The following is a 20,901-nucleotide window of genomic DNA, read 5'->3' on the forward strand; positions in this document are numbered from 1 at the left end:
TAACTTATTTTATCATATCAAGAATTACTATTAGAATTCTTTCATACTTTCATTCATTCATTTTCTAAACAAACAAATGTTTGATATAGTGCTTTATGTATATTCTTTTATCTGCAGTTTTTTTTATGTGTACTCACAGTGGTTAGATTATTAATCATATAAAAATAGTGTGGCATGTAACAGATAATTTTTGCTCTTGAAATTGGAGCTTTTGCATAAAGTTTTCAATTAAAACATTTAATAGTGTGTTGCAGAACTGTCAGTTCTAGTAAAAGTGAAAGACTGCTGATTTTTAATATCTTCTAGTCTCCTTGTAAAAAATCTAGATTTCCCTGTTTTTAATGCATCTGAATTTATTTCATCTCATTTAAGTGTTAATTTTGAAGAAGATGCTCATTAAGTGTCAGAGGAAAAAGAATTGCTACAAAGAAAATTATACTTTTCTGTTATCAGAAGCAGGTTCAGAAATATGTATATGTGTAAACACATACATGCATAATTCAGAAGTCAAATAACAAAAATCAGCATTATATTTACAAAATTTTCACAGGACTAGTTTCGATGGTTTTACCGAACCACCATCCTCAGCTGAAAAACCGCAAATGAACAAGATGGGAAATAATGATTAGATAAGATAAGAAAGCTTGGACAAGAATAAGCACAAGAATAAGCAAGTGGCGCCATCTGTTGGTGAAACCAGAACTAAAACATAATTTCTTTAAAGGCCGAAGGCAAATTTGGATTGGAATTAGGATCGTTAACTAGAACAGAAAGATTTTTATGAATGTGAAATGCCTCTTGAAAATCCAGTTCTTCAATGGAAGATGTTTTTTGAATAATTTTGGCAGCAGAAAAATTGAAAGTGTGATTTTCGGACCAACAATGTTGAGCAACAGAAGACTTCTGTGTTTCCTTTTTTCTAACATATGCCTTATGTTCCTTGATGCGAAATTTTAAGGCTCTCTTAGTTTGGCCAATGTAAATTAAACCACACTGGCAAGGAATCCTATAAATACCCCAGGAATTCATATCCGGAATGGGTATGGAACTCGGAATTTTATTGATGGGAGACTAAACAACCTGAAAGTTAAATTTCTGCAAAATATGTGCAACTTTATAGCTAATTGATGGAAAGAAGGGAATGACAACAGAATTTTTATAATCTCCTAAAACAAGAGTGTGCCTTTTAGTGTGTTGAGATGAGAATTTTTTAACTGCTTGATTAATAATGTTGGGTGAAAAGCCCCTGTCAATAGCTATTGCTTTTAAATAATTTAGTTCTTCATCAAGGGCTCTTTTGGAGGAGCAAACTTGAAGAGCACGGAAAACATAGGAATAAAATGAAGCTAACTTTTGTTTAGTCGGATGACATGATTTACGGTGTGGTGGAAGGTAAACTGATGAAGGTTTATGGTAAACCGTAGTACTGAAGTTGGATGTGTTACGTGTGACCAGAATGTCGAGAAACGGAAGAGAATCAAGTTCAAAAGTGAACTGAATAGCAGGATCAATAGAATTCATTGTTGAAAGAACCTTATTTAAATCATCTTTATTACCTTCAAACAGGGTAAAAGTATTGCCTACATAGCGGAACCATGCCGGGAAGTGTAAAGTTTCAAACAATTTTGATTCGTAATAATGCATGTAGATATCAGCCAGGATGGGACTGAGGGGGTTTCCCATGGCTAATCCGTCAGTTTGCTTGTAATATTTATTTTGGAAAACAAAATGTGTTTGTTTCAAACAGAGTTGAGTGAGAGAAATTAGCTCATCAATTTCAATGCAAGAGAAATGAGATTCGCAAAGTCTGGTTTCTAGACATCTTAATGCACCCTCCACTGGGACATTGGTGAATAATGATTTTACATCAAAAGAAACCATGAGTAAATTACTAGAAATGTTTTTAACCTTTTTTACAAACTCTATTGAATTTTTTATGGTGTAAATGTTATTGTCTAATAGAGTTGAAAATCTAGAAACTAAATATTTAGCTAATGGATACGAGGCAGTACCTAAATTTGATACAATAAGGGGGAAAGGAATACCACTTTTATGAATTTTGGGAAGAGCATATAATCTGGCACAATTCGCGACAGATGGGATAAGCGAATGTTTTAAGTTGCTTGAAATGATTTGCGAAGATTTGATCACAGTTTTTTTTTTTGACAAGTCCGAAGGTGAAGGATCTTTAGGGATCGATTATATGGTCCTTCGTTTAAGAGTTTAGTGACACCATCGATGTAAGTGTTCTTATCCATGACAACTATCTGGCCACCTTTGTCGGCCTTTGAAATGATAATATCTGGGTTAGAATGAATTTCGCGCATTGTAGCTCTTTCTCTCACAGTTTGATTTGGTTTCAAAGGTTTATTATTGAATTTCAGATTATGAGCGATAAGATGCCTAATCATTTCTTTCTGTGAATTTGAAACTTTACTGAACTTGAAAGCTTTTTCGATAGGAGCCAAAATCTTTGGAATTGAGGGTTTACAGGTTTGTGAGAAGTTAAAATTATATTAAATTAGTTAAAAATAAATGTTGATTACATTATCTCCTAATATTAATTTTAGTAGAAGTATCTAAAAAGAGTGAACCCATAGGTAGGAAGTTTAATTTCAAAAATTGTTTTAAAGTAACTTGAATGTAAAAACTTTTAAACTTAAAAATAAAAATAAAAACCGGAGATAACATATAGAGTGCATTAAGAAAGAGATAAATAGTGTTAATAGCTGCTATTTAGCATATAAAATGTTGTATGATCTTAAAGTCAGTTCGAAAACAAGTATGCTAATACTTGCACAATAGTTGCAAAGTAAGATAATAATAATTTATTTACATTATGGAGAATTATTATTATCTTACTTTGCAGATAATTTATTTATATTATGGAGAAATATAGATTATATTATCTCCTAATAAGATAATAATAAAGTAAGATAATAATAATTTATTTACATTATGGAGAATTATTATTATCTTACTTTGCAGATAATTTATTTATATTATGGAGAAATATAGATTATATTATCTCCTAATATTAATTTTAGTAGAAGTATCTAAAAAGAGTGAACCCATAAGTAGGAAGTTTAATTCCGAAAATTGTTTTAAAGTAACTTGAATGTAAAAACGTTTTAGCTACTTCTACTAAAATTAATATTAGGAGATAATATAATCTATATTTCTTTAGTAAATAAATTATTATTGTCTTACTTTGCAGCTATTGCGCAAGTATTAGCATACTTGTTTTCGAACTAAGTAAATTTAAGATCATACAACATTTGATATGCTAAATAGCAGCTAGTAGCACTATTTATCTCTTTCTTAATGCACTCACTCTATATATTATCTACGCTTTTTATTTTACAGTCAGCTTTTTTTTCTATCCATTTAAGTGCAAATATGATAGCAACCAATTTGGCTTGATAAACCAAATTGTAAGATTAAAGTGTATTTTGTCATGTATTTATATACCATACAAATAAACCACATACACAATACACATTTCTGTATGATACAAATAAGCTACATATGCTGCACCAGTTCCATTGTCAGATTCCAAACCGTCTGTAAATAATCCATTTCTCCTGCACAAACATTTTATCTTTGATATCCCACTCCTTTTCTTAATGCAAGATTCATAAGGTTATGTTAAAAACTTAAAAAATGTGGCATAAAATCTCTGTTAGGTAATAAAATCAATATTTTATTAATGTAATTTAAATCAATCATAATAAAAACAATAAAAATATGGAGAGGGCGTAGTGGCCAATATGCAAATGACTTCTCTTGAGACAGTTTTGAAACATCTAGTCAAAAGTAGCAGCCAGGATTGCTGTATTGTATCTAATTTATTTCTGATTTGTTGCAAGCCTGTGGCTCTGGAACTCCAAGCACCAACACCATATAATATAATGGGAATAATAACTGCTTTATAAATTAATCTAATAATGTTAATTTTCGATGCTAGTGACTCAGCTGAGAAATCTTTTACAGTACATCAGAACGGAGATTGTTCTTATATAAATATAATTAAAATGGTATTCCAAATTCAGTTTACAGTAAAAAATAAATAAATAAATAAATAAATATTTAATGTTTCAACGTCTAACACCTTTATATTTTAGCTGTATTGCTTTAGTGTTTTTTAATCTTTGGAGTAAAATAAATAAGTTTTTTCTAAATTGAATCTCAGTTTCTCTTTTTCAGTCAATAGTCTTAGATCTCTTACAGCAAATGAAAATAAATTCTCCAATTTTTCTAAAGAATTCATTCTTTGTAAACCATTCTTTTAATACAAATATCCTTTATTAAATCTGTAACTTTCCTTTCATTAAAATAATAAAGATTCTGTTAAATATTTTGGGGATTTCCAAATCTCTAAGGATAGAGAGCAAAGATGTTCATCTAATACAGTCAGAGGTTTCCAAGATGTTAAACGAGACAACATCTGCATGGCATTCAGATTTTTGTTAGCTAATAATGTCCTTGAAGAGTATTTTCCATGGAATAGTCTGGTGTGAATCCATATTATTTTGATGATACAAAATTATTCATCAAGAAAATTCTATTTGCAAGTAAAGAAGTATATCCAAAACCTTTAGACAAAATTTTAACAAACATACAAGTCTGGCTGACCCACTAGATGTTGGAATGAACAAAACTCTAGAAACTTTCTTCACTTTAGGAAACTGACATAATTCAAGACATTTATTGTATAATAACACAAAGAAATCAGGATATTTCTAAAATAAAAATTTTACTTTTGTAACCATGATCCCATCTGATTGTGGAGCACTATGATTATGCAGTTTCTTAATTGCATTGCTTATTTATTCCAAACTAAATGCCAGATCATCCAAATCTCATAAGAAATCCACAACTAAAAACCATCTTCAACAGATCCACGGTCAAAGTTTCTATTAAATAATTCTTAATAATTCTTAATTATTCAAATTAATGTTACTTTCTTCTCTCACGATAATTTCCAAGATGCGTGTTTCACAATTAGCCACACAAAGAAAACCAGTTTCAGTTTCTACAGAAAGAATGCTTGGACACTGCACACACACTTATTCTTATTCATATGCAAAATTTCAAATAATATTCACAAATGGACCTTACTTAAAACATAACCTGCGTGTGTGTATGTATATATATATATATATGTATATATATATATATATACACACACACAGGTTACTTATGATAAATCTCTCTGATGCATCATTTAAAAATTAATGCCTGTCATGTGATTCCTATATAACACTTATGACTCATGCTTACATAATGGAAAATTGAAACTAAAATCTTTTAGCTTATAAAAATGTTAATATTGCAAATCAAATATATAATCAACCAATAGAAATAAAGCAGAACCATAGCTTTATTATTCTTAATCTAGTATCTATATCGTAATTCTCACATTCTTCTCTCGACTTGCTTCTGTGCTATTAACATTGTACCTAAAATTTCTGTTTTATTGTCAATTACATTTTTATTAGTATCCAAAATCCATGCATGTGTTGCTTTATTGAATTATTATTTAATGAAATGCACTTCAGTAAAAATAATCTTGAAAGCGTTATCATGAATCTACTTTGGCATCTTCACTGTCAATGCTCCAAAAATTTTCATTTTGTATAATTTAAAAATTGTTTAGAGTTCAAGTTTGCAGACTTCCTTTTTAAGAGTTATTATAAGATGAATCAGTACAAGAGTATTCATAGGCTCATTTTATAATAACTCTTGCACTGCACCTTTTACTGAAAAAAAAGATGTAAAATGCACTGTGTTATCATTCAGTTCCTTCAAATGTTTGCTTTGAATATTAAGTAAAATATTAAGTAATTAAGTAAAATAATTGATTCATTTACAGGTGAATGGAAAGGCAGATTATTTGCTGTGTTTGGTTTTCATCGTTTAGACAAAGTTAAAGCCCTAGATGCTGTGCGATTAATTGGATTAGACTTTCTTGTGTTATTTTCATCTGTAGCTGTATTTATTTCCTGTGAAAAACTTCAAAATGCTCAACAATCACCAGAAACTCAAGAACTTGCTGATGGTGATGTAAGTAGAAAGCCAGTAAGACGGCGTAAAAAGAGAAGATCAGAAGTGTTGTATTGGACAGGAGAAGCATTTGTTTTATTCTTTTTAGCTAGTGCAGGTATCATGCACCCTTCATTGACATCTGCAGTTTATTTTTTGACTTTTCTAATTGTTTGCACATGGCTTTCATGTTATAAAAAAATTGGTAGAAAATATCTCCAAACAAAAATTCCACTTTTAATCTATTGTGCTATTCATTTTGTCATTCTGTATTTATATCAAGTTGATTATGTACAAGAATTTCTTCCACCAGAGAGTTTAACAGCAAGGTATGTAAAATACTTGAATAACATATTTTTAGTTTAGCTTTTTTTATCATTAGCATATTACTAATTTCATGTTATTTCTATCCCCTTAGTTTGTAAAAATTTTTATTTGATAACAATAAGTTGTATTTTAAAGACATTTAAAATGTTTTTCTTTAATGGATTAAATTTTAAAGATAGGATATATTTACTGTCTGAAAAATTTTAACATTAATTTAAAATGATTTTTAGATTACTTGGTCTTCCTGAGTTTGTGGAACAAAACTGTACTAATGATGCACGAACATTAGTCTTCCATACACAAGCTTGGACAGTTTATGCAAGTCCTTTTTTTATTCTTGGTCTTTATTGTTTATTATCCTTGATAATAAGGAAGCAGTTGATTTCACCAGTAAGTGTACTTTTTCTAATGCTCTGAATCATAAAAATTCTTTTAAAATAAATTTGAAAATAACAAATTATCCACATAATTTGTATGCTTTCTAATTGATATGCTAAAAATTATAGTTAATAGGTACTGTATTCTTATATGCTTAAAACTTTCTTTACTTGCAGGGGAAAAAAAAAAAAAGATTTCTAAAAATTTTTTAAATAAAACTGAGTGAATTTATTGATAAATAACCAGCACCATTACGAAAAAATACAAATTAAAAAATAAAATATGGAATTATGAAAAATAAGTAATATGGAATAAGGAAAAAAAAACTGGAAAAATAAAAATATGGAAACATAGGATAGTTTTATTAATAATTAGAAAAATAATTGAAATAATATATGAGAATTAAATTTTAGAAAATGTGAATATATTGGAAACAAAAGAAGAATTCTGACATTCATAGGAAATATTATCTCCTGTAATTCATACTCATGTATTGCAGTGGGATTTTATACCCTCAATAAGGTAGTTAACAAAAGTTGGTTAAATCAATTCTGTTTCTCAACTATGATCTTCAAGTCATTGAGATATGTAGAAGAAGACTTCTATCATGGTAACAGCCGTTCCAAAGCCATTCCATAAGTTTTGTATAAGATTTAAATCAGGTTTAACTCCTTCAATTGTAAGAAATTCATTATGTAATTTTTTCTCAACATGTGTACACATTTTATCTATAAAAAGAAAGAAAATGTTAGTAATGTTACTCTAAAATGTTTTACATAGGATTATAAGACCTCATTTTGATATCTCTGTCTAGTTACTAATCATTTACGTAGGATTATAAGACCTCATTTTGATATCTCTGTCTAGTTACTAATCCTTTACGTAGAAAATTATATTGTTGATCATTATTCCTATTATATCATTATATATTTGCTTTGTAACTTTCAAATTTCGTGCTATTGGTAAAATATTTTGTATTTCTGGCTCCTTTTGAGCAGTTTGGCAGTAATAGAAGATAGGTGGGAGACCTTTGGATCCAACCTCAAAGGGGGGGGATTTTTCTTAAATTTTGGGATGAGACTAGGCAAAGTCATGCTGTCTCCTATAAGGTTGGCATGGGCCTTGCGGTGGCACTAAGTGAACTCGCTAATTGCATGCCTGTATGTCTGACTATTCTGTGTCACACATCCAAGAACTATTGGATATTTATTGGACACAAAGAAACTGTGGTGAACCTTGATTGTCTTAAACCAGTCTTTATCTTTGCACCCGAAGCTGTCAAAACTTATACTTAAATCACACTCCATTCAAAGGCATCTGTAACTTCACCCCTTGTGACTGTTGTCACTGCATCATCACCTGTGCCTGGATCTGAGAAACGAGATGTTTCCCAGTATACACGTTCTGGATGTAGAGTTGGATTACCTCTAATTTAATTGACACTGGGGCGATTCTAAATGAACTTACATTTACTCTCCAACCGTTTACCCATATTTCCAACTGTAACTGCAAGGTTAACATAAAAATGTTTCATGTTTCGTCATCACTGTAGCTGGTTGGTTTATTCTTTTTCTGTGTTTTTAGTCATCAAAAAGTGAAAACTGGAGCCTCATTGCTGGCATCAGTTGGTTTTTAATCCAGCTTTGCTGCTTTGAGGGATCAGATTTTTATGAGATTTTCCTTTCACCAGGGATGTATTGGGAACAACTAAGTAAATCTATGCAGAAAAGAAATACGCCGTGTAAAGTGTAAGGAAACATGCAAATTATAGGATTAAAGAAAGAAGCCCTAGGTTAGCAGATTTTGTGTAAAATTTATTTTGAATTTTATATGAAAATTAGCATTAGTCTAAGGTTTCTTTATCATTATTATTATTATTATTATTTAGTATTTTTAAGAAATGAATAAATGACTGGTTAAGTTAAAGACAAACGGCATAATAGGTAAACATAGAAAATGAAAAGATGATAATTTTACACCATAATTTATTTAGTTAACAAATGTAAATTATTCAAAAATTTACAAAAATAATAAAATAAGCCATTCTTGAGCATAAAAAATAGGTTGTCTAATATTAAAAACAAACATTTATATCGGAAATTTCATTAACAAAATTGTTTGACTAAATATATGTAAGCTGCAAACATGTCTTTTTTAAAGCTACATTTGCTGAAGTGTTTCTCCTCTTTGTCCATCTAATTCTCCTTTCTTCAGTGTTATACTACAAGAGAGCAATGAATAAATTAATTATCTAATTAATTCTCCTTTCTGCAGTGTTATACTACAATAGTAGTATAACACTGAAGAAAGTAGCATTATTAATCTTTACCCTAATTCCTTTACATGTATAGGAAAATATCTGACATGTGATAATAATACAAAACAATTTTTGGATCTCCTTACATAGACATCTAATGAATTACAGGAGGGTCCTAGCAACCCATCTCTTTGTATTAGCTACCTTTGTCACAGGCTCTCCTCCAGAGACTTGAAAACTTTATTTCTTAATTAGTATGACAGCCAAATTATCACTAATGGCTTTCATCAATAACGATTTGAAAGCGCCCAGATCCTAGGGAAAGACGAAAATAATATGCAACTTGTTTTGCATTTGAATTTGCTTTCAATTGATAGTTGTGCAGCTTCGTTATCAGGTAGTTCCTGAAGCTACCCATCTAGAACTACACAAAAAGAAATTAGATCTTGTATGCAGGGAAAATTGTAAGTTTGCTCGTTATGTATAATAATATAAAAAATCACAAACTAATATGAGTATCTCAAATTTTATGTAGGAAGTGCTAGTTAAATAACAGTTTAGTAATGCTAGTATAGAAATGCCATACTTATTTCACACATGAGCATTCTCCAATTATATTAAAAGATAAATGAATCAAAAGTACGAATGTACATCATGTACTCTTACTTTTTTAAATGTATGGCATATCATTTGTAGATTTTTCTTTGATTTATTTCTGAAAAAGTATGTATTATGATTACACTTTTTTTTTTTTTTTTTTTTAAATTTGCGCAAATTGGCAAAAAATTATATAAAAATTCAGAATATTGAAACAGCAGTTAATTTCAGATGAGGCTGTAAATATTTTTATAGTAATTACATGAACATTATACATACATTTCATACATACAAATGAATAAATATACACATATGCAAATTTATTCATTGTTGTTATTAAACATAGTTATCTGTTTCTTATTGAATCAGTGGTCTTTCTGAAAAGAAATTAAAAAAACTTTCTTTTGTAAGTGCATATTCTTCTGTTAAAGAAGGTTGCAAAAGTTATCTAATTCTGTTTTTGCATATCAGTTTTGAAATTAATATTGAAAAAAAAAATATATATAACATGATTTCTGATTTGCTTACTTAATTCAGTCTTGAGTTTTGAAATTGTTGATGGCATTGAATTTTTACAGTGTAGTGACTGTTCAGTTTATAAAAACTATTTTAGGCTGTTGACGAATCAAAATATGAACCTTGCATGTCACGAGTGGATTCAAAGCAAAGTTCTCAGCATTCTCAGGGAAGTGTTCGGCGGAGAAAGCAATCTAGGAGAATGACAAGAGGCGTATGTAGTAATAGTAATTGTGTAAATAATTCTTTGTTAGTGTTTGAGTTGTAGTTTATGATGATGTAAAATAAGACTTGAACCATTCATTGTAAAATTAATGAAAAATGCAGAATTCATTGTATAATTCAGAGCACTGCTATTAATATTCATATTTATTGGATTAATTTTTTCAAATGCAGATTTTCTGCATTTCTAAATTTCTTATGAAATTTGCTTTAGTAAGTGTTTTATTTGAGTTCCATTAATATATCTTCTTTGTGTCTGCTTGCTTGAAAGTCCTTCTGAGCATTTTAAAATGATATGTCTTTTAATTTATTTTGGGAACTTATTTTAACACTTTGATGATAAATGTTGATACATTATTTATATGAATAGGAATTATGTATGTTTTAAAAAATTAATTATTTTTTGGTCTGAAATCAAAGAATTAATATTTTAAAAATGAACTAAATAAAATTTTACATAGCTTTGAAGTTTAATCTATTTTATTCGAAACTAGCAGCTTTGCTGCCAGCCTTTGTCTGGCTTTTAAATGTACCGGAAAAATGGCTGACGGGAACACCAAACGTTAAATTTAAAAACTGCTTAGAATTTTACTCTGCAGAACAACTTCATAAAAAAAATTATTACTTATAACAAAATTACAATGAAATAAGCAATATCCTTTAATACAAATATTAATTATCCTAATAAATAAATTAACCAACTTCCCTTTGCAAAATCATAAGAACTCAAATGGTATAAAGGAGGATAAGAACTTTGTTTCCTAAAAAAAATCACTCGAAACTTTTCAATAGCTTAAAGACAGTGAAATGAGCAATAAATAACATAAAAGAATACAAAAAACAAAAAATTCTAAAAAGCAAAATATAATTAATGATATTTTATCTTATATTTTCAAGATAAAAAAAGTGCAATGGAATAAGCTATATCCCTTAATACAAATATTAATTATCCTAATAAAAACTTAACCAACTTTCCGTTGAAGAAAAAAAAATCATGCAAAACTTTTCAATATCTTACAAATAGTGAAATAAGCAAAAAATATCATGAAAGAAACTCAAAAAATTCTGTTCAGAATTTTACTCTGCAAAACAACTTTATTAAAAAAAAAAAGTGTATTACATATATAAAAAATTGACAATGAAATATGCCAATCTCTTAAAAACAGTTACATAAGAAATATGATGAAAAATTGTTGCCAAACCCATATTTTAAAAGAATGAAACTATTCAAAATGAAGCGATTTCATCAAAAATCTATGACAACAATAACAAAGGAAAATTGTTGCCAAAATCACATTTTTAAAGATGTGAGAAGTGTACTCGGAAGCTTCATTTAAAATTTTTTTAAAAAATACAAAATATTATCATTTTTTCAAAATCCTTTTTGTAAAAGCAGTCGCAAGGATGAAAGTTTAACGTGTCCAAAAATCAAAGAAAAATAAACTGTACATTTTTAAAAATAAACTTTTTTAGAAAAAATCCGTTGAAAAGGTGTTAAGCTCACTTTGTTAAATAAATTCGTATTTAATCGATTTACTGAAACACAAAATTTATTTTAAGTTCGTAAAATAGCTAAGTGCCTATGTTTCATGACGATGTGAAAATGGAGTGTGTAATGTAAAATCTCGCTTTCCTATAGCCCATTATGTTTCAAAATGACGCGATTTTGTCAAAAAACATAAAATAAAAAAATTCGAATTCGAATTTCGAAAAAATCGCTTTGAGGTGCACTGGCTCTTGTCTAGATGCACCTGTGTACCAAATTTCGTAGCTGTGGGTATATTAGCTTACGCGCAGCACGAACGAAAGACACACTGACACACACACAGCCAGACTCTTTCATTTATTATATGTAGAGATAGAAGTAGTGAAAAGAAAAAACAAATAGGAACATGCAGACTTATCAGGAAGTACAGATTTCTTTATGCTTGAAACAGAAAGTAAACTAATTTTAATTTTCCTTAAAATAATTTCAAATTTAGATTATAAATGCTGAACTAGGAACTAATGAACTTTTTGAAAGCTTTTTTGAACTAATGTGCATTTTGCACTAATTTTTTTATCTAAAGAGTATCTGAGGCTTACTTGGAAATTTTCATTTCTTCAAAGGTGTATAATTGTGTTAAATTTTATTAAATTCTCTAGCATTGTTCTAATCTCCTTTTAATGCATGTTAAAATTATTCTGAATAGTCAATCATTTATTATATTTTCCTTAAAGATAGTTTTAAAATCACTCATTGTTTTCTCAGAGAACTTAAAAAAAACTTTCTTTAATAGCCTACAGGTTTGTGATTTTGTATTGCCATTTATATATATATATATATATATAAAAGTAGCTGAGGGAAAATATATCTGTTTGAAATAAAAGTTCTTGCACAAAATTGTTTTTGATTCATAAGAAAATGTGAGTAATCTATTCAGTAACACAAATATGAATTCTGCAGTTTTGTATCAGTTTTACTTTCCTTTCATTTAAAAATAAAATAATTTCCCTCTTTGCTTGCAAATTTAAAATGTTTTGATTTATTAGATTTTCATTTTAATTGTGCCTGTAAGATATTTCATTTGTCTGTTTCTGACTGTTGTTGTATGCATGTATTGTACTGTTTTTAATGTTGCATAACATGCAATTTTAAATAAATTCAGCATGTATGGTTGGTTGGTATAATTACTGACACAAAAGCCAAAAGTGATTATACTCTGCCAAACACCAGTTCAACATGCATGTTTCTGATACATGTTAGTGCAGATTAATTTAGTTTGTGCAGTTTAAAATTTGTATGCTGTATTTTTGAAATTTCGATAACTAGACTTTAATAAATTATATATAGACATTTGAAATATTCTAAAAAGTGATTCATGATTTTCAAATATGCAGTTTGCCTTTTAAATTTGTATTTTATTATTTTAAATTTAGATAGACTAGTTAAAATATTTTTCTCCCTGAACTGTCCTGTTAGTGTTTTTAGTACTTAAAAGTAACTGATTTGGCGGAGTTTCATTTCAAATTTTATAATTAGCTTCATTGTTAATAATTTAATTTAGTAGAAGGATGTGTAGGTCTTTTCTTAATGTGTTAGGTCTTTTTCCTAAAATGCTTAATATTATGCTGATTTATATTGCTGTATTTAGCCTGTGAGTATTATTTAGAATATTTATGTTGCTTAAATATTTATTTAATAATGTTAACTACTTAAATATCAGTGAACCATTGCACTTTGCAAATGTTTAACTTTTTTTTTTTTTTGTATCAATTTCTTTGTTCCTGCATGCATAACTTCCTATTTTGCACCTTAAACTGCTTACCTGGTTGCACATTCTCCATCTTGTTTCTTCTCATGGCATCTTCTATCTCCGGCATAGCAGCAAGAAGAAAGAGCAAGAGTAGGTAGAACTTCTTCTGTAAGAAAAGTAAGAAAAATGTAAATTTTTTTCAGATGTGTTCTTTTTGTGGGAGATGTATCTTAAAAATGTATTGCTCTGTCAGGTCTTTGGTGTTACTGCTTGGTGTTTAGATCTCGAGCTACATGTTGTGGTTTTTTGCATGATCTGGGTCTCTTTCCTTTTGGATTTTCTCTTTAAAATTATCTAAGCTTTATTTTCTGTGAAGCTTTTTTTCATAAAATTGTTGTTGCAAATACAGTAAACAGGAAAATTTGAAACATTAATAGATTTAAAAAGTCATTAGTTATATGTGATAAATATAACTGCATATTAGTCATTAGTTATACTTTATGAATATATCTATAGTAAATTTCAAGTTAAATAATTAAAACTATAGTAATTAAAGTAGTGTAAAATATTTGTTTTATAAACAATTTTCCCATCATATTATTTTATAGTTGCATATCATTTTCTGAATTATTAAGAATAAGACAAATAGAAAGAAGCTTGAGATAATTTATAACAAATATATTTAAACTAAATTTTGCTAGCAGCTGAAAGTGGTTATAGTGATTTCTTTAAGTAGTAAAATGTAGTTTTATAAAATAACATTGTATTTTGAGAAAATTCTTGCATTATCCAAATCAAATGAACAGCTCAGTGGTAGGATAAGCTAACATTACTAGTTTTGAAGTATTACATTATGTTAAATTCTTATGGAAGTGCAGAAGGTAGTTCCATTAAAACTGAAATTATTTCTAAAAAATCCTTTATACATATGAATGAATCTAATAATTACCTTCTACAGAAAATGTACAAAAATAAAGTAGTGACACTCATGCTGGAGGGAGTTTATTAGTGGCAAAATAAGTAATCTGTTCTACTTGTTAAATGTAAGGTCTGCCACTATATCATGATTGGCAGCACACTGAAAACTGGCTGCAAGTCATATCAAATCTTGAAAGAGCTTACATACAGAACATCAGCAATTTTGAAGGTTTACAAGGCTTTATTTTCACCAGAGCTCATTAAAATTTAAGAATATCTCTAATTATATAACAGTCCATTTTAGACTTTGATGCTTAATGGCTTTACCCTTTGTTTAGCAATAAATACTTGTTCCAAGAGAGCAGTAGATACTTTTCGAGCCTGCAAGTTTTTAGTAAAGATTTTATTGCTTATAAAAGACTTGAAAATCAGTATGTTATCATAATCTAACCATTGAACTTAATACACTTGTGTGCTGTTCTATCTTTTGACTCATTAGTATTGTTTATATGTGGAGAGGCTGAGAAATAACACAGCAAATCATTCACAAATTACAAAAAACTTGTTAAATAAAGGCAACAGTAGCCTGAAAGTGCTTAATACTGCTTCCCTTTGGCAACAGCAGCCTGGAAATGCTCAATATTGCCTCCCTTTAGCAGTTCCAATGTGATCACTACTTATTTTATATATGCTATTCAAATATCACTTTACATACACTGTTTGATGTTTTACCTGGGTGTGCAGGTGCTACAATATGTAACCCATAGTACCACTGCTGTAATTCTTACTGTAAATTAAGGCACTTATTTTTGTAATTCCTTTTTCATAGCATTCTAGGTTATTGTTATTGGGAATTGTACTTCCTACCATTTGTCTTTATTATTTTTTTTGTCTTTTGTCATGTAAGCTAGCATATTTCTTCTCTGTAGACATATTTTAAGAAATATTCTGTGTTGAATTCAAATAGATATTATAAGTACTTTTAATAGGTATTATATAATAATACAGGAGGAAATAAACTCTGATTATAATCTGCTGGAGCTGACAAGACCTTCCTGTTTAAGTTTATGTTTAGATGTTAATCTTTGTATGTAATACACATTGACAACTTCATTCATTTTTTTATTTATGGATCTATCCCGTCATGTACATTGTCTTTGCATCAACAATTTGATTTTTCTGCGACTTGAAAACTCTAAAATGAAATGCCTGTTAAAATTTATTCTATCATCTTTTATGGTAACCAGTTGCTGATATTTTCCATCTTTGAGCATTTCTTCTTGAATAGAATTCTTTTTATTTTGCCTTTACATTTGTTTAAATATGGTTATAGCATGAATATATGTTCTAATATGTTTTGCTATCATATCCTTTTTAGTTTAGATCTTCTCTGCATGCTGCATGAGTGTGCATTCACAGTATTTACTAACAAATGATGCTTTATTCTAGTTTGCTTTTTAATAACAGCTTCATTTTACGATGTTATGCAGGCAGATGAATATGACCTCTATTACAAGTCATTTGAAACTACTCCAGTATGTACTATGGTAGATTTTTATAGATTTGTAATTTTTTTCTTTTTTCTTAACACTTATAAGTAACTTATGCCAAGAATTTTTTTTTTTTTTTTTAAATCCAAATCTTATTTTTTAGATTCAAAATTTGGGTCAGTCATACTTAAATCTGAAAAGTTTCTTCTAATTGATAGATCAGTTTTTGTTCATTTCTTTTTATTAAATTAAATTTACAAAATTCATTTTAATGAATATTTCTTATACTTCTATAATAAAATTAAAATGTAGAATGAGGCCATTGAAAATATTATTCATTAACTTAAATGTTTGAGGATTTAATAAATTACAATTGAATAACATCTCTTTTGTTTTTCGTGCTGCTTACTGGAGTGTGTCTTGCAGCAACTGGTAAGGTATTAATTCTAATCTCTTATCTAACAGCTTATATTTTAATGCTTAATCAAATACACATTTTTTATGCAGTTTTCTTTAAGCTTCTTTAGAAAATTTGAGGTTGAAGTTATTAGTTTTAATAAAAAATGGTTTTAAATTTCGCATATAGTAATCAAGTAAAATCTGATAAAATCAGAAAAGTCTTGGTGTTATATAATTAACTTCTACAAATAAATTCTAATGTGTGGATATTTGCTCTACAAATTTTAATACATTTTTTAAAGTTTATCATAATTTTATCTTAATGCATTAGCATATTATTATTTTTTAAATTTCTATTTGTAATTTATTTTTAAAATTTTCACAACTGCTTGGAAATAATCATCTCCATCATTTCTGATTTATGTATTTATTTTTCTAAATGTGTCATCATTTATGAAAGGATGAGGATATCTTATTAATAAGATCATTTTTATATTGCTTTACATTCAACTCGCCTCTAAATGCACATTTCTGAAAAATGTAGTATTTATTCTGAAAGTTAACAATTATCAATATTATTATATATGTTTCTTTTATTAATTGTTGTCATAATGTGTAAGTGATACTGAAGGAACAAGTAGTTGCAGCTGAGTTAAATGTAAAATAAAATTTACATGAATTCATTCTCTAAAGGTATTATAATGTAGTTAAATTACAAAGTTTTGTTTAAAAAAAAACTTATCTCTTTGACATTTATATTCACTTTATACACTAATTTATGTTGCAAGTATTATGCTATCAGAATCAGATCCTACAGGATGCTATTCTGTATTTTGACTGTTTTAAATTATATTAGGTTTTAATTATAATTATGACATGATAAAAAATTAGCTATGCACTAGCATTTAAAACTATTTTAGTGTGGCTTTCATTCACTATAAATGCTCAGTGACCAAATGAATGTCAATTCACGTATTAATTTGTGCTTTGTTTTTTGTACATTGTCAAATGTTACCATTCTTTTATCAGTTTTTTTAAAGTTCTTTTTCATTCAAAGTAAAAGATCCTTTTCAGGATTAAATGTTTAAAATAGCTTTGACTTCATGTTAAAATTACAGTCTATAAAATTGTTATTTTGAGAAAAATTTGTTAAAAAATGAACTTTGGATACATTTTCTTGAAAAAGCTCTGTCATAACTTTTATGTAATAAAGTAAAACTCCTAATATTGATCATTTACTATGGAAACCTACTTTTGAAAGTGTGGTGAAGCCACTTTGAAATTTTATATTATTTTAGAAAAGAAATAAATATAGATATTGAACCTCTAAGACAGCCATATCTACAGAAGGTTAAACCTTATAAAGTTCGAGTTAAATTATGTTCCCTTGGCAACTAGAATCTCGGAGAAGAGTGTAGTGATTATTCACTGTTCTTCTTACAACTAATGAAAACAAAGCCCAAAGAAGGGTTGAAATCCCGTTTTATTCCGCTAAAAAAATAATACAGTTGGCCCCTCTCAGGTTTACAGGAAAGCCTCCATTTGGGCTGTAACTTAAGACAAAAAATAAGAAACTAACTTAATTCTAACTAACTAAGCCAAAGTTGTGCAGAAATAACTAACCAAGTTAGCCCTTAATTAAACCTCACAGTCAGATACTAACAACAGGCATTTAAGACTATGGTCGAACATAGTAAGGTAGGTTTAAAGCAATGATGTGGCCCAAAGGCAGAACATGCTTTACTGAGAACTTCTGAGCTCTTCTACTGAGGTGACTGAACTTCCTATTAAAGGCTGGTCCTGCCTCATTTATGTAAAATGTGATGCTGAAAACTCATTCTGACAGGGAGTTGTAGGTGGCAAAAAAAAATTAACACATTGTTTTTTGGCGCTTCGTGTCAGTGCGTTAAGGCAGGAGCTTTTGGTTTTTTGAAAAATCCTCGCGAATTTTGTTGTTACGTAAAATCACTATAAATTGAAAATTACTTTATATTTTTTTATGAAACTGATTTTCTCAACTTAGAATGTATCATTATTATGTTATTATGAAAGATCGTTATTATGAAAGATAGGCACTTTTTGTATAAATGAATATAGAATATACAGTTGAAAGTACAAAAAATGGAAAAATTTATATAATTTTCGTCAATATTATTTATTACCAAAATTTTTCAATAAACAAATAACTTAATGAAGTAAATAATGAACACTAATGATGTTTTATAGTGTGATAGCACTTAAAACATTTACGAAGAGGTACGCCGCAAAATTTACACGTAAAACAAGTTTCACTTCACACTTTTTGAGATGCACACAGTCAAGTGTCTTTGAGCAAATTTTTTCTTTCCGGTTCCAACAATTTTTTCTAGAATTTGTTTTTTCATATCTATTGACAATTTTCTTAGTGGATCTTGTTTAGGTGCCCTTTTTCTGAAAGTAGAGGGTCCTGGCTCTTGATTGTTATCTTTGGTTCCTACAGAATCAGTAACCCATTGCAAACTACTTTATATAAAAATTTCTTATATTTTACTTTGTTGCTTTTTGTTGATTATAAACAACGAAGAAATTGAACAATGCGTAATTTATCATGTACATTGTTACTAGTTTTGTCATCTTTTGTAGTATTGCATAGTAAGACAAATTCTGATCTGCACGGTTGAAACCTTTCATAAAGTTGTTATAATCAATCAATGCATTTGATTTAGTTATTTTTTGGTGTGTTGTTCTGTCAATATTGTGTCTCTTTCATTTCCACGGAATGTACAGACAAAATAAGGCCCACTTCTTTCTTTGATTGTCAGATTTGAAATATCCCCTTTATGGTGAAAGATTTTCTGTCCTTTTTTGAGATTTGTCTGTTTTAGACATTCCGGTAAACCTCTAATTTTTTCTGATGGTTCCAAATACCGTATTTTTTTTGGCAAAAGGGCTTGAGTTATAATAATTATCCATATACAGATGGTGCCAGACATCTGTGTATGGAGATATAACTGTCTGTATTGTCTCTCTCAGCTGTGACCCCTGACCAGAATAAATTGTAAAATTACAGACGTATCCTGTATCGCTCTCATATAAAATTCTCACTAGCAAGCCATATTTTATGAGTTTTCCCACATTATAAACTCTGAAAAATAACCATTCTCTCCAAAGTATAATGCCTTCATCCAAGGATACTTGCTGTTTAGGTTTGTATATGAATTATTGAAAAAGTTCAATAACAAATTCGGCTCAAGATAATTATAAAAAATACAAAATATCACTAAAAAACTCACAATTTTTGATAGTAATATAGGTTTCCAATGTGGAAAATACCATTCTTCCTAAGGAGACGTCTAAACACCGATAATAAAATTTGATTGTGCATTGTAAACTTTGGAAAATATTTATAAAGAATTCAATTATATTCCTGAGTGCACATTGGGTTTCTGTAATATGCTGATATATTTACTTCCAACTAATACTATACGAGAAATACTGCAAAAAATAAATGAAATTTGCAGTTTTGTTCTTGTTGTTGAGAGTTTTTAATTTAATTTAATTTATTTTCTTAATTTATATAATTAAAGTTAATTTTGCTATTTAAAAGCATATTCAGTGACAGTCCTTTGGTTTATAATGCATGATCATTCATTCCCTGTAGTAATGCTTAATTAATTTAACATTTTAATTAGTAGTTTGATCAGCAAATTTTCATTGTTTGCTTTGTATATGAAGCAAATGAATGCATTTTAATGCTATCTGTAATTAAAATGTCTTTATATATATGCATATTTGTTCTGGAATTTGTTTTTAAGAATCTTTATATTGATTTATGATATCTTAACTGTAGTTTGTTTATAAAACCACACATTTAACATTTACTATATATATATATTAATAAATAATATATCATAAGGTTAATATCATAGTTAATTGATCATGCAAACACTTCTTGAATATAGGTTTCCTAATATTGCTAGTATTCTAGTGCACCTTAACTATATCAACTCTTACAATAAGAACAATAAATTTTCCAAATATGGACCCTCGGGGCCCTTCCAGGTACTGCCTTATGGCAAAGAATCCGAAAGTTGTTGCTGTTAGGAGACATAGTTTTTTGAAGAACTTTTTTAAAGAAAAATCGTTTCCTCCTTATTTATTTGAGGGGAAAAGAAATAATATAATCTTCTCATTATTCTTTTTAAAAATCCATGAATAAACTTCTGTTATATCCAAGTGCTGTTATGTACTTCGGTACTTTAGTATTTTTCAGAGTCTCTAAGCTGAGTAACTGAGCAGCAGTAAAGTTAATTACTAAAAGAAAAGAATGTTCCTTGTTTGATGAATTTTATAGAAATACATTAGCATTTCACATGAGGCTAAAGCGAACTTTTAATGTAATTTATTTATATATTTTTATGCTTTTTTATTAAATGGAGGAAGCTTTAAATAATATTTTAATATTTCTTTTGAGAGTGATAAATGTAAATATTTAAGAATAATTATGCAAAAAAGAAAATTAATTCTTAGTATCATA

General features: G+C 28.5%; 1 protein-coding gene across 11 annotated transcripts in view; it reads left to right on the top strand.

The window, feature by feature from the left end:
- The window catches only part of Piezo (piezo type mechanosensitive ion channel component), a 260,388-nt gene that overhangs the window by 93,393 nt on the left and 146,094 nt on the right, over positions 1-20,901 (top strand). For 4 of the 11 annotated variants that reach the window (XM_085806866.1, XM_085806871.1, XM_085806875.1 and 1 more), the window contains exons 5-9: positions 5,876-6,374; positions 6,603-6,762; positions 10,218-10,334; positions 13,708-13,755; positions 15,987-16,031. In XM_085806866.1, the coding sequence (XP_085662992.1) occupies positions 5,876-6,374; positions 6,603-6,762; positions 10,218-10,334; positions 13,708-13,755; positions 15,987-16,031 (869 nt within the window). The remainder of the gene's footprint in view (positions 1-5,875; positions 6,375-6,602; positions 6,763-10,217; positions 10,335-13,707; positions 13,756-15,986; positions 16,032-20,901) is intronic. The other 7 variants (XM_085806867.1, XM_085806868.1, XM_085806872.1 and 4 more) reach the window with 7 other exon arrangements.

This window comes from Stegodyphus dumicola, chromosome 12, assembly GCF_044657685.1.
Source record: "Stegodyphus dumicola isolate Sdum_Otavi_A_Nest chromosome 12, ASM4465768v1".
NCBI classification, from domain to species: Eukaryota; Metazoa; Arthropoda; class Arachnida; order Araneae; family Eresidae; genus Stegodyphus; species Stegodyphus dumicola.